The 12,179-nt window shown below is 37.8% G+C and overlaps 1 protein-coding gene across 2 annotated transcripts in view; it reads right to left on the bottom strand.

Annotated features, from left to right (window-relative positions):
* LOC306991620 (leucine-rich repeat transmembrane neuronal protein 4) overlaps window positions 1-11,675 on the bottom strand; it is a 103,595-nt gene extending 91,920 nt beyond the window's left edge. Inside the window, exons 1-3 of one of the 2 annotated variants that reach the window (XM_079599659.1) lie at window positions 11,114-11,167; window positions 10,837-11,029; window positions 4,607-6,171 (exon numbers count right to left, since the gene is read on the bottom strand). In XM_079599659.1, the coding sequence (XP_079455785.1) occupies window positions 4,607-6,171; window positions 10,837-10,840 (1,569 nt within the window). In that variant the 5' untranslated portion in view covers window positions 10,841-11,029; window positions 11,114-11,167. Of the gene's footprint in view, window positions 1-1,677; window positions 6,172-10,836; window positions 11,042-11,113 lie in introns of those variants that run through there. The other variant, XM_079599660.1, reaches the window with a different exon arrangement.
* Window positions 11,676-12,179: the final 504 nt, after the last annotated feature.

The raw sequence follows: 12,179 nt of genomic DNA, 5'->3' as shown, positions 1-12,179 counted from the left end.
CATTAGAAACAGCACTGAAGGGTAGAAGAGATAACACCAGTGCCATGCCCCAACATAACTTACACACTTTTTAAACTACACATCCTCAGCATGATTTTGTTCATTGTTTTGCTTTAGTAACAGTTTCATCTAAAAGGGGAATCTATTAGACTGTGGCCGTCAAATGTGGCTTTGGCAAACTCAATGGCTCCGACAGAGCTCTGATTTAAATGAAATGCTATTGACTATTTGAAAAAAGGGCCTGTCTTCCTTTTTCAGTGGAAATTACGTCAACACACTGAATAACAACGCATGTTTCAAGGCACTTCAGTGGGCCTTTAAACTGTTCTCTACTCCATGAGGAATGTGGTAAAGGTGCAATTAATACTCCTGATTATATTTCAGGATGTGTGGTATCAACTGAAATTAGAAGAACGCATCTAATAGAAACAGACAGAGAATTTTGACTTTAAAAGAGAGTGAGAGAGTGAGAGTGTGTGTGTGTGTGTGTGATCTTGTTTATGTGATTTATGAGGACACAAATTTGTATAATGACATGTGTATTACACTGGTATTACAACTTAAACGTAGTTTATGAGGACATTTCATGTGTCCTTATAATTCAAATATCTTAAAAAACATAAAAAACAATGCTTTATTAAAAATTTAAAAATGCAGAATGTTTCCTGTGATGGGTAGGTTTAGAGATAGGCGCAGTGTAAGGGGATAGAATATACAGTTTGTGCAGTATAAAAACCATTACGAATGTCCTCACTATAGCAAAACAAACTTGCGATTTTTTTAAAAATGTGTATGAAGTTTTACATGCAAAGATACCTTTTGACCTGTATACATTATAACATTTTTAAATACTAGATCATATGCCAAAAACATGCATCATTTGCTTGATTAAGGGAGTCACACACCTACCACTCTTTCACTCAGTTGACCCTTAAAAAAAATAAAAAATTTGCCTTTTTGATCAGTGAGCACAATAGACTTAATTGTGTGTGCCTTTTTTTCTACTTCACCTTTCTCTCCCTAGTTTAGTATAGTTCCTAGATTTTAATTCATGAGCCCATTCTGAACTGCTAACCAGATTTGTGGTCTGAACGTTAATCTCCAGCAGGCACTTTTGTCTGTTTGGGGGGGATTAGTCCATTTTCATTATTTGCAGGGGTCAAAGGTACTGTTCAACACCAATTTGTTAACTAAAATTTGTTGAGTCTAATGATGATTAATGCCCTTGTTGTAGGCCTTCCACTGTTACACCGAAGCAAATTTCTTGTTATTTTTTTTCTTTTCAACAAAAGCAATTAGAGCACTTTTAAAACCACGAAACGCATCACGGGCTGACAGGTTAAGCTTTTAATGCAAATGTGACAGCAACATAATGTACAATACAACAAAATGTGATGGTACTGGCCTAATTGCTCACAACAAAAAAGAATTAATATTAAATGAGGTGCCTTCAAAAACATACACGCACGATAGCCCCAATGGGCCTGGCAGTGTGACGCCTTTATTCCTGCACTCGTGTGAGTATTTTATGTTTTATGAGAACATGTAATGAGGTAAAAGCTGCTATGTAAGGATATCTGATCGGTTTGGTGAAATCTCCCAACAACTATTAATACATTTTGAAAATGGAAGAATGTGTTACCTATTATAAATGTCAAGTAGTGTTTTTTTTTTTTTAAATGGTAATTGTATTAACCCAAAAATAATAAAAATTATAATAGTGCAGTTCTAGTCTGCTATAGCATGGTGACTTCAGTAAAACAAAGTTCATCACCTGAATAAATGGATAGAATTGGTACTTCATCCACAGTTGAGCCTTTATGAGTTCTGACGATAAAGACCTTCGGTTGATCTAAATCGATCAAAGAAGACATTAGATCTTGGCTTTATATTTTACGATGAAAGGTGTCTAAAGTGCATGACAGTTTAACGGAGAACCTCTCTCAAAGTGAGGTCAGAGGACAATCCCTCTTAGCAGTCTCTTCCACACCTTTATGCCATTTGTGATTCGCAACAGAAGTGATGTAAGGCATGAGAAGAACACTGGTTTTCAAGACAGGAGCAATCTGAACTGTGTGTTTGAATCTAGTCTTTTGGCTTGATGTGAAAAGCCCGTAAATCAGGTGTGCGTGTGGAATACCAAAACGCAGGAGAGAGAATAGAACTCATCAATCATGGGTGACGTGCGCTTTGCTGCACGGGAGGGAAGCCAAACCACATTAGTGTTGATGTAGCAATGCTGTGGTATGGAGGACGGCAGAAGGAAAAAAGGAGGCAAACAATTCAGAATTATAGACTATTAATGGAAAACATTATGGAAACAGGTCAACTAAGTGACCTCAACATGAAGCCTTTCGATGATTATGGACGGGTCAAACTAAATTCAGGCAATAGCTAGCAAGGTCTAAGCAAGGAGGTCTTTACCTGTAGAAAGCACCATTACGAGTTCCATTCATCTCAAAGTGAGTAGAGTTCGACCAATAGTGGATTTTACCGATAACTAAAATGAATAGAACTTAAATATTTTTAAAATGTAAATGTTAAAATTAATAAATACTAACAAGCCACTTCTAGATTAGTTAATGTAAAAAAAAAAAAAATTATTGTAAAAAGATACCATTTCATATAAATCCAAACAGTCATGCTTAAAGATGGTCATCTTTACATATCTACACAAAGGTCATAGCATTTAAATTAGACTCATGTGCATGTTGTATGTATACTCTCACACATTATTTGCTTTTATTCTATAACAAATGTATAATAATACATAACAAAATATGTATTACAATGATGATAAAAAAAGAACTGAAATCGAATGCAATTCTGATTTGTTTATGTTTCTGTCAGCTGCAGGATCATATCAATTTGCCATCTCGCGTCACTAGCTTTAAATGTGCAACTTTGCTAATTAACGAATACATAAAAGTGACCAAATGTATATAATTACTTTATGTTGGAAAACATGTATGGTATTGTACTACAGACAAACTGTTCTCTTCTTTCAGTTGTTCTTTCTTCCGTTGCCAAGATATATCATCATAAGGGCAAAGATGCTATAAGAGACTTAGGGATTTGCACGTAATAAAGAAAAAAAGTTTGTTCCTTGACTTGGGGAAATCACAAGAGAAAAACATGCCAATCTGCACCTCTGATCTCTTCAAAAACGCTTTGAGGCGACAGATCAGAGAACGGACACGGGCCCATGTGGAGAGGTCAATGTCACTGTCAGGATGCCATTCTGTGTGCCTTTGTGCTCTCACCCACCTTTATAGTCTTCTCTTCCTGCGACTTGATTTGGCATCACCTGTTTACCATCATGCCAATCAGCCTGCTAGCATGCCTTCAACCTGCCTTTCTTGTTTCACTCAGGCCTGTCTTGCTAGCCACAGCACATATGCCCTATCATGGCTCTGCCAGAGGCAGGTCTGCCTTTAATGACACCTTACTGCACTACTGACAGGTTTCTTAGCCCGAAGGAGTAACGGTAACAGTTGCCTTGGGAAAAGCAGGAACATATGTAAATATAGTGAAGCATACAAACCACACACACAGCCAGCTCCTTAAAATCCATCAATTGACCCCAGCTGCCAACACACATGTCAGCGGAGTCCTGAGTGACACACTGAGAAAATGAGTATTTTGTAAATTGGAACTGCAGGTTGTGCTGAAGGATAAAAGGGGGTGATCTAAAATGAGGGAGACATGATTCAAGAGAGAAAGACGAGTGTGAAGCAAAGATAAGAGGCTAAAAAATAGGTATGAAGTGATACACATGGAAGAAGTCAAAAAGAGCCCTTGGAAGACAAAGTGGGGGTGTCATTAAAGACATTCTCATAGCCCCGGGAAGATCATAAAAAAAGAGAGAAAATATAAAAATAGAGCCGATTCATTGAGCATGGATCAAACAGTGTTGAAAGAACCAATGAGTGTATAGGAGTCAGGATTACAGGATGGTTAGGAGGTTTTTCACTAACAGGATGTGTTTGAAGTTCCCCATAGACAAATCCATTCCATTTTGGTCTTGGGAGCAGTTAAGCACACACGCATATTTTAATGAGGACAAATAAATTATTGTGACACAGCAGCTTTTTGAGGGAGTTTGTTGTAATTACTATAGCTGAATTTTTCAAAGAATCCCACATCTTTATGGTATAAAAGAACAAACAAGAGCCTGCCTGAGAGAGCATAATTAAAACCACCCTATCATCTTCAAGTAGATGCCTACCAAGTCGAATAAGGTATTTCAGGTAAACTTGTATAAATGCATTATGTTACAGCCCAGAATAAAACTGCTCCTAAAAGAAAAAAAAATCAAACGAATTAACAGGACTCCTCAAATATGCACTAACAAATCAATATGTAATTGTAAATGAACACCTCGTCCAAGGTTAAACAAATCGCATACTGTGCCAAAAACATTTAAAAAACGTGTCCCTCCTAAAATATATCCCTGCCAAAAACATATCCCTCCCACGCAACAATCTTCTAAAAATGGCATCAAAACAGCACAAGAACAGAAGGACTTTTTTTTTAAAGCAGCTAAAGAATTGACCTCTTTTCCCAGCAAACCCAATGGATTGTAAGTCGAGGGATGGAGTCTTACCTCACATTCTCTGGAGCCAGAGATGGTGTAGGTGCATGGTCCAGTACCATTGACTAGCACATCTGTGCCCTCTGTGTTATTAGGCTTGTAGTCCACATAGTACTCCTGCAATGGTGTGCTGAGTGTGCGCTCTGTCTCCCGTGACTTTTTCCGACGTTTGCGAGCTGCAGCAGAGTTTTCCTGCAGCTGCTTTACACTGCTTGGATAGCGCTTCCACGAGACATAAATTACCAGGAGGATCATAGCAACTGACAGGAAAAGGGCAACACTTCCTGCCACTATCTTGTGGAATGATACTGGTTCGAAGTCTTGCTCAGGTGGTGGGACAGCGGGCTGAGAAGGTGCTGAAGAGGTGGTACCTTCCAAGGATGTCCCCAGCCCCGCTCTGCTGTCTCCAGATTTAAGAGTCGGGACAAAAGAGCTGACTGGGGTCTGTGCAAAGGCAACAAAAGGGGTAGAGGGAGCAATTACGGTTGATGGCATAGCAGGGGCAATCATGCAAACTCTATTGGCGTCAACTGCATCCATAACCTTCTCTCCTTGAACTTCTTTGGGTGATGCGCAAATCATATTAATTTCTTTGTTTCCACGGAAGGTTCTCAGCCAGGCCACTAGCGGACACACAACTGGTCCACAGTCCCACATATTTCCTGCCAGACTAATTGCAGTCAGAGAGATCCAGGCATCCACAGCTTCTTGAGACACATTGACAAGCTTGTTTGAATCCAGGTTAAGTGTCTGCAGATTCGGCATGGCCCGGTACACTTCTGCATCTATCTCCTGGAGGTCATTTCCTGAAAGGTCCAGCTTCTGCAATGATGTCCAGGTCCACGTAAGGCCTTCACTCATGGTCCTAATGCGGTTCCACTGCAGGTAAAGAGCACGTAAGTTATAGAAGCGTGGGAAATTGAAAAAGTTGATTTTGGAGAACTGGTTATGCTCAATATGCAGCTCAGTTAGCTTCAGCAGGCCAGACATTGAATTGCGAGTAATGCTGCGCAGGCGGTTGTAGCCAAGGTCAAGGAACTCAAGATTACGACAGTCCTGAAAAAGGCGAGAGGGAAGATTCTTAAGGGAATTGGAGCGCATGTGCAAACTAAGTAGCTTGCGTAGACCCTGGAACTGCCCTGGCTGCAGAGCTTGTAGCTTGTTGTAAGAAAGGTCCAGGTTTCTCAAGTTTGGTACCAGATGAAATGTGGTGTTATGCAGAATTGTGATCTTGTTGGAGCTCAAAATTAGCTCTTTGAGCCTCCGTATCCCTTGAAAAGCACGTGCATCCACATTGGCAATGTAGTTGTGGTCCAGGTACAGCCAAATGAGCTGGTTGAGGCCAACAAATTGTCCGGCCTTTAGGCTTGCCAAGCTGTTATACCGCAGGGACAGGCCTTGACAGCCACCAGAGAGGTTCTTGGGAACATCACGGAATGCACTAGACTCACAGTATACAATCTTGCCATCACATCGGCAGCTCCGAGGGCAAGGACGCTCACCAAAGCAAGGAGTGGCAGACAGCCATGCCTGCATTAGCAGTGGCACCATGAACCAGCGGTGCCTCATGGCAAAGCCTGAAATGCAAAAATAATAGAAAAAACAGTCAAAAAACTACTTACTCTACTACTTAGAATTTGATAACACCTAAATCATGCCATTACAAATGGGATTATTCAGTTCAATTTATATAAAGAACAGAAGTATGTTTGCCGTCACGGCTGTGAGGAATCCAACATTAGTACCTCAAGCGGTTAAAACATTGTGACAAAAACACACGCAAACCTAACCCAAATGTTTAATGTCGCAATTGTTACCATTAGTTTATTTCCAGCTGGTCAATTTTATGCATTCATTACCCGGCGAAGTTGCATATTTGAAGCTAGTAATGTGATTGCTTTACTGAACATTGATATGTTCCTGTAGCCAACAGAAACATAAACAAATCAGAAACTAATTTGATTCTATAATTTTTTATCACTGTAGTACAAATTGTTATTTTGATTAGATAATCATCAAGTGTTCTAATATAGAAGCAAATAAAGTGATAGACTATACATGCAATATACATTTATGCAAATAAAGTGATAGACTATACATGTAATATACATTTATGCAATTTTAATGCTCTGGCCTTTGCAGATATTTAAAGATGGCTATCTTTAAGCACGACTCTTTTGATTTATATGAAATGGTAACACTTTACAATAAGATTACATTTTTAGCATTAACTAAGGTTAATAATAAATTAACATTTACTAATACTAATAAATTTTAAATGTAGTTTTAATTTTTATTATATCTGTTATTACCTTAGTTAATGTACTATGAACTAACATGAATGATCAAGGTACAATTGTATTGCTCAAATAATAATACATGGACTAAAAACGTATATTGCATCATGCATATATTTCATGAAAGCTAGCTAATACATCCTTGTTACCAAATGGGACTTGCAAAGTGTTACCTATGAAATGTACATACAGTAGGCTACGTTTCTAGGTTATAGTTATAGTTATAGCTAAAGAAACATTTGACCTATAATATTTTATGTTTAAATTGTTTTCTGTAGAGTTCATTCTGTGAACTTCTCATTTTAATATATTCATATTTATATATTTATTTAATTTAGCACATTCCAATTCAGCACTGTTTTACTTGGAGTGTTATGTTTGTTTTTAAGCCAGTGTTCATCGGTGAAAAATCGGTTATCGGCATGTACGGTCAAACCTATATTTCGGTATCTGTAAAATCCACTATCGGTCGACCTCTAAAGCAAACAGTGCAAGAGAGTTTAAAACAGATACTGCAGATTCACTTTCCCTGACAAAGTATCCCTCTCACTTGTTTGGCTCAGATTCAACCGTGATCCTATTAGGACGCTGTGATATATTGCGACATGTTGAATCGTGAAATGTGCATTGTGATGTGCATCATATTATGAGGTAGTTGACAATACCCAGCCCTAATTGTTGAGCAGTTTCAAAGCAGAGATTAAGACGATTAATGAGAGAAGAAATATTGTAATTGTTCTGTGATTATAAACCCTTGAAATATTACATTTATACAGCAATATGATACCACACAGGACCCAATTAACAGTGGTGATTGTGCAAATCAATCCAGTCATGCTATGTTGTTTAATTCTTCTCTCTGGCAATGGCAAACATGCCTGTCTTCCAATAAGCTTGGACATGAGCCCACTATGAAAGGAAATGTCCTGAGAGATATGCCTCGGCCATCGTATTAGTCGCTAATTATAATCTAAATGATTGTCAGTCAACCAAATCAGTTATATTTGCCTGGATGTTCAGTGACTCTGCTAGCAGCCTTTGTCCATCTTTCCTTAATACACAAAGGAAAGCCTAGGTGTTGTTCTTGTCAAAACAAATGGGAGGTTGAAGTGAGGCATTATATCAGCATCGAGTTCACAACTAAACATTGGATCAAAAGGTTAGAGGTCTGGGTAAAATCCGCATGTTCTTTATGTGAAGGTCTTGGCTAAAGTCTGGACATTTTCCAGTAATGGGATTTTATCATTTGTGCTGTGACTTTCCGGCCTTCAAACCTACACTGTGTTGCTGTAAAAGGGTTTCAATTCTATCCCTGATGCAACTTTTACAAAGCTTGCTAGAAATAGCATTCCGAAATGAAGTTCCTGAGGCATTATCTGTCTGTCTGAGACAAATAATGTGGTGATGATATTGTCATAACAAGAATTCACGAAAGTGGTTATATGAACTATCAAAATATACATTTAGCTTAAAGGCAAATTTATTGCAAAACCATCCAAACAACACTTTTAGAAACGTGCATGGGACCAAATGGTGTATCTGAATCTATACAATGTTAAAGTAATTCTACCAGATGTTCTCTAAGGTTAGAAAGGAGAAAATATTCATAAGGTACTTCACTGCATTTAACGGCTCATCAGGACCAAACGTTTAAATGGTCAAGAACATTATTAATGCACCTTCTGTTCCTGGTTATAATATGCCATGGCCTCAAAGATGTGATTGTTAGTGGTTGTATTAAGTCAGTTAAACCTAGGTAACAACCAGAAAATGTCTGAATAAATGTCTTAATTTTTGAAAACAATATCTATTGTTATCATGTAGAACCTAAAAATGTCACTTGGTTTGATATCTTCTTATTTAACGCAATGACATTCATGTATTTCTGCGTGTGGCTTCAGTGTCCAAACTATTTTTGGGATCCACTGATTGTGATTAATAACAATCACAAAAAAACAAAGCACAGAGGTGCTGATGTCCAGGAGCGTACACTTGCCAACAACTGATGCACAAGCAGGCTGCAGTACAATAAAGTAATTACGTCACTGGCTTCCATTCACACTAATCAGACAATCAGACTGTATCAGCTTAATGACATTTGCTAATGAAATGATGCTGATAAAGTTAATGATCCATGTGAAGTCTAATGAAAATTAATCCTGTAACAAACTTGCTCTGCCACTTTTCTTATTTTAGATGCATCTACACTTTTTCTTCTCTTGGTAAAACGGATTGTGCCTCTGTGTAGGCCTACATACCCTTCACAGTGATGCTCCAAAATTTTACCAGGTTGGTTATTTTATGTTTGCTGTCAAGATCTCCCACTACAGTGCCGCAAAGCAGCAAGCATAGCTCATCATTTTACGAGCTGTGGAAGGCCATCTCGCCGCACGCCGCTAACGAATAACAATCAGAGCAGGTCACATATCTGTCAAATAGCCCCTGTAAAATGATTGAAAGCACATCCATAATCAAGTACTCTAATGTGGCCATGAGAAGGTCTGTGACTTCCAGTTAATTGCAGTGCTTATAGCTAAATAATGATGAGTTTAGTAGAAATCATGAAAAACATGTAAGAAATATAACTCTGGTAAATATTTATACATGTTGTAAGCATGCGAAACGCATCTGATAATAAATGTGAAAATCACACTGTTAACACTGATGCAATGCATACTGTCAATTTGCAGCTCAAACAACTAATTCAAACAACTAGCAGCTCAAACAACTAATTAATGGAAACTATACAATAAGCCTTCCAAGCATTGTATGCACTGAAAACCTTGCATTGAAAAAACTTGCATTGAAAAACGTGTGTGTACACATGACAATGCATGCACATAATGTGCACCTTTTCCAATATCATATGTAAATCTAAGAAAGAATATTAACTATCGCTGTACGTTCTCCACACTATCAATAATGCACGGGCAGACTCTGAGAAATTGCCTTTTTGCCAAAAATGAGGTTCAATTAGCATTCCAGTGTTAAAAAATGAGTTGGCATCAGTCTGCTATTTAAATCAGTGAGAGATAAAGAATAGTGAAAGGCTGATAATCAGTTGACCAATTTTTTATTTTTTTTACCGATATTCACACTTTCCAACTTAATTGGTTGTCTAGGTCTATGGTTGGATGGCACAGTTTGGATCCCAACTGAAAGCACAACATAGTTTACAGGTACACTTAGTTATTCAGTTTAATGTTTAGACACTCGAACTTTGCATATAACCATTAATTATCTAGTTAAAAAAATATCTAGTTTAACATTTAGACCATCACTAAAGTCCACACCAAAGATTGAAATCAATTTGCTATCAATTGAATTGAAATCAATTTGCAGGCATAAATAAAAGCAATGCATACATTTTCTAAAACTATTATAAATTTTGACGATATATTACAAGTAGCAGCATAAATAAATAAAATATTCATCATTATACATAATGTGTTTTTGTTGTAGTAGCCTAAATGATCATTTAAATATTATTGAGACAAAAAAAGTCAAAGATCAGTTCTGGTTTTCAGACACTTAAACATAATGAAAAATCTGAATAAACTTAATTAACATCGATTAACATCGAATAAATGCCCACAGAATAAATGAATGGACGGATGCACTTGACTGTACCTCTCCAGAAGCATACCACTGTGAATTGAAGTGAATGCTGGGTCAGATTTGATCAAGAATATGTATGCTTATCATGTGCAAAATAAATATGCATACAAATTGTCTTAAAGACAACACCATGCATGCATGCATAATAAACATTTTATGCTTATCAGGGTACATGCGGTCTCTTTTGTTTTAATGCATAGACACCGTTTGAAGACAAACATCCCAGTGAAAATAATTCAACTGCACGAAATGTCCCCCTAATTTATCACCATAAACATCTACCGTGGATTCCATGTTCACTTATGTCCGAGTGATAGTCAAACTTACCCATCACCGCGTCTCAGTCAACTCCTCGCCACAGGTTTTACAGCTTTCTACCGCTCGAGACCCGAAGCGGCATGGCACGCGCTCTCTTCAGATGGTTCGGTTCTTCCACACGCGCACGTTCCCGCCTGTAGTCCTCCACCGCAGAGCAGACGCGGGAAATCTTCAGTCACTCCTGACTGACCACTGACCATATCTTTGAATTCCCCTCAAAACAAAATGTTCATAATAAACATCCACTCGAACAGAAAGAATCCGTTTTAAATCCTAACATTTTTACCTCAAGTCACAAACAGAACCGAAGACGCGCGATTCCAAATCCAAGTTATCTACCACAAGTCAAACTTATGGAAATCCCAGCAATCCCCTTCCACCTCAGTGTATTCCATCGCAGCATAATGCGCAAACACTGTCTTTCCCGAGATGATGATGATGATGATGATGATGCGTACCGTAGATTAATCCGTGGATATTTTGTTATAAATAAGAATTATGATGTTTAAGAGATTTCAATCCAGTCCAGAATTATTGCACTCAGAGAATATTGTTTAGAAGTGTACTCCACTCCATCGGGAATGTTTCTCCTCTCCCGCACAGTTCCCGACAGTACAGGGATGCAGCAGGATTGTGAGTGGTTAACCACAACCGCCTGTCGCACCATAACTTTGTCAGACAGAATCCGAATGCCCTCTTCTGGCGAACTGACATCTCCAGCAGCAATCTCTTCTCCTCTCGTTTCACTCTCACTCGATATTTCCAGAGGAAAACGAGTGGGTGACACTACAAGTCTATTAAATCGACTACCATAAAAGAAGAACACACGATCCAGCTGAAGAGAGACGTCTATTTCTTGACTCGACAAGAAATCATCACAAATATCTCAATCTTTTGTATGTAGGCTACTGCTTCTAGGCTATGTTCCTTTTTAAAATTCTTTATTCGAAGATAAATGAAAACTGAATTTCGACTTTGTGTGCTGCTAATGTCACTACGATTTTATTTTAAATCAAATTGACTCGATATACAATTATGTTTCTTTATTTCAGCTTCAAACTTTTAAAAGCAAATTATTCATATTAGGTATGACGTATCATGTCATTTATTTCAGCATTCTCCTGCTGCCATATATGATGGTGTGAAATGTAGTTTTTTAAACGTTTATTTGTTTGAACAAATATTTGTACATGCTTAAATTCTGTCATCATTTACTCGCCCTCATGTCATTCCAAACCCAGACTTTTGTTTATTTTCGGAACAAAATATGTTTTTAATAAAATATAAAGTGACAGGATCGCTTAACAGATTTAATTTAGGCATTTATTCACATATAAACATTCATCAACACA

This window comes from Phoxinus phoxinus, assembly GCF_949152265.1.
Source record: "Phoxinus phoxinus genome assembly, chromosome: 23".
Lineage (NCBI taxonomy): Eukaryota > Metazoa > Chordata > Actinopteri > Cypriniformes > Leuciscidae > Phoxinus > Phoxinus phoxinus.
This window is presented reverse-complemented; position numbering and strand designations above follow the sequence as displayed.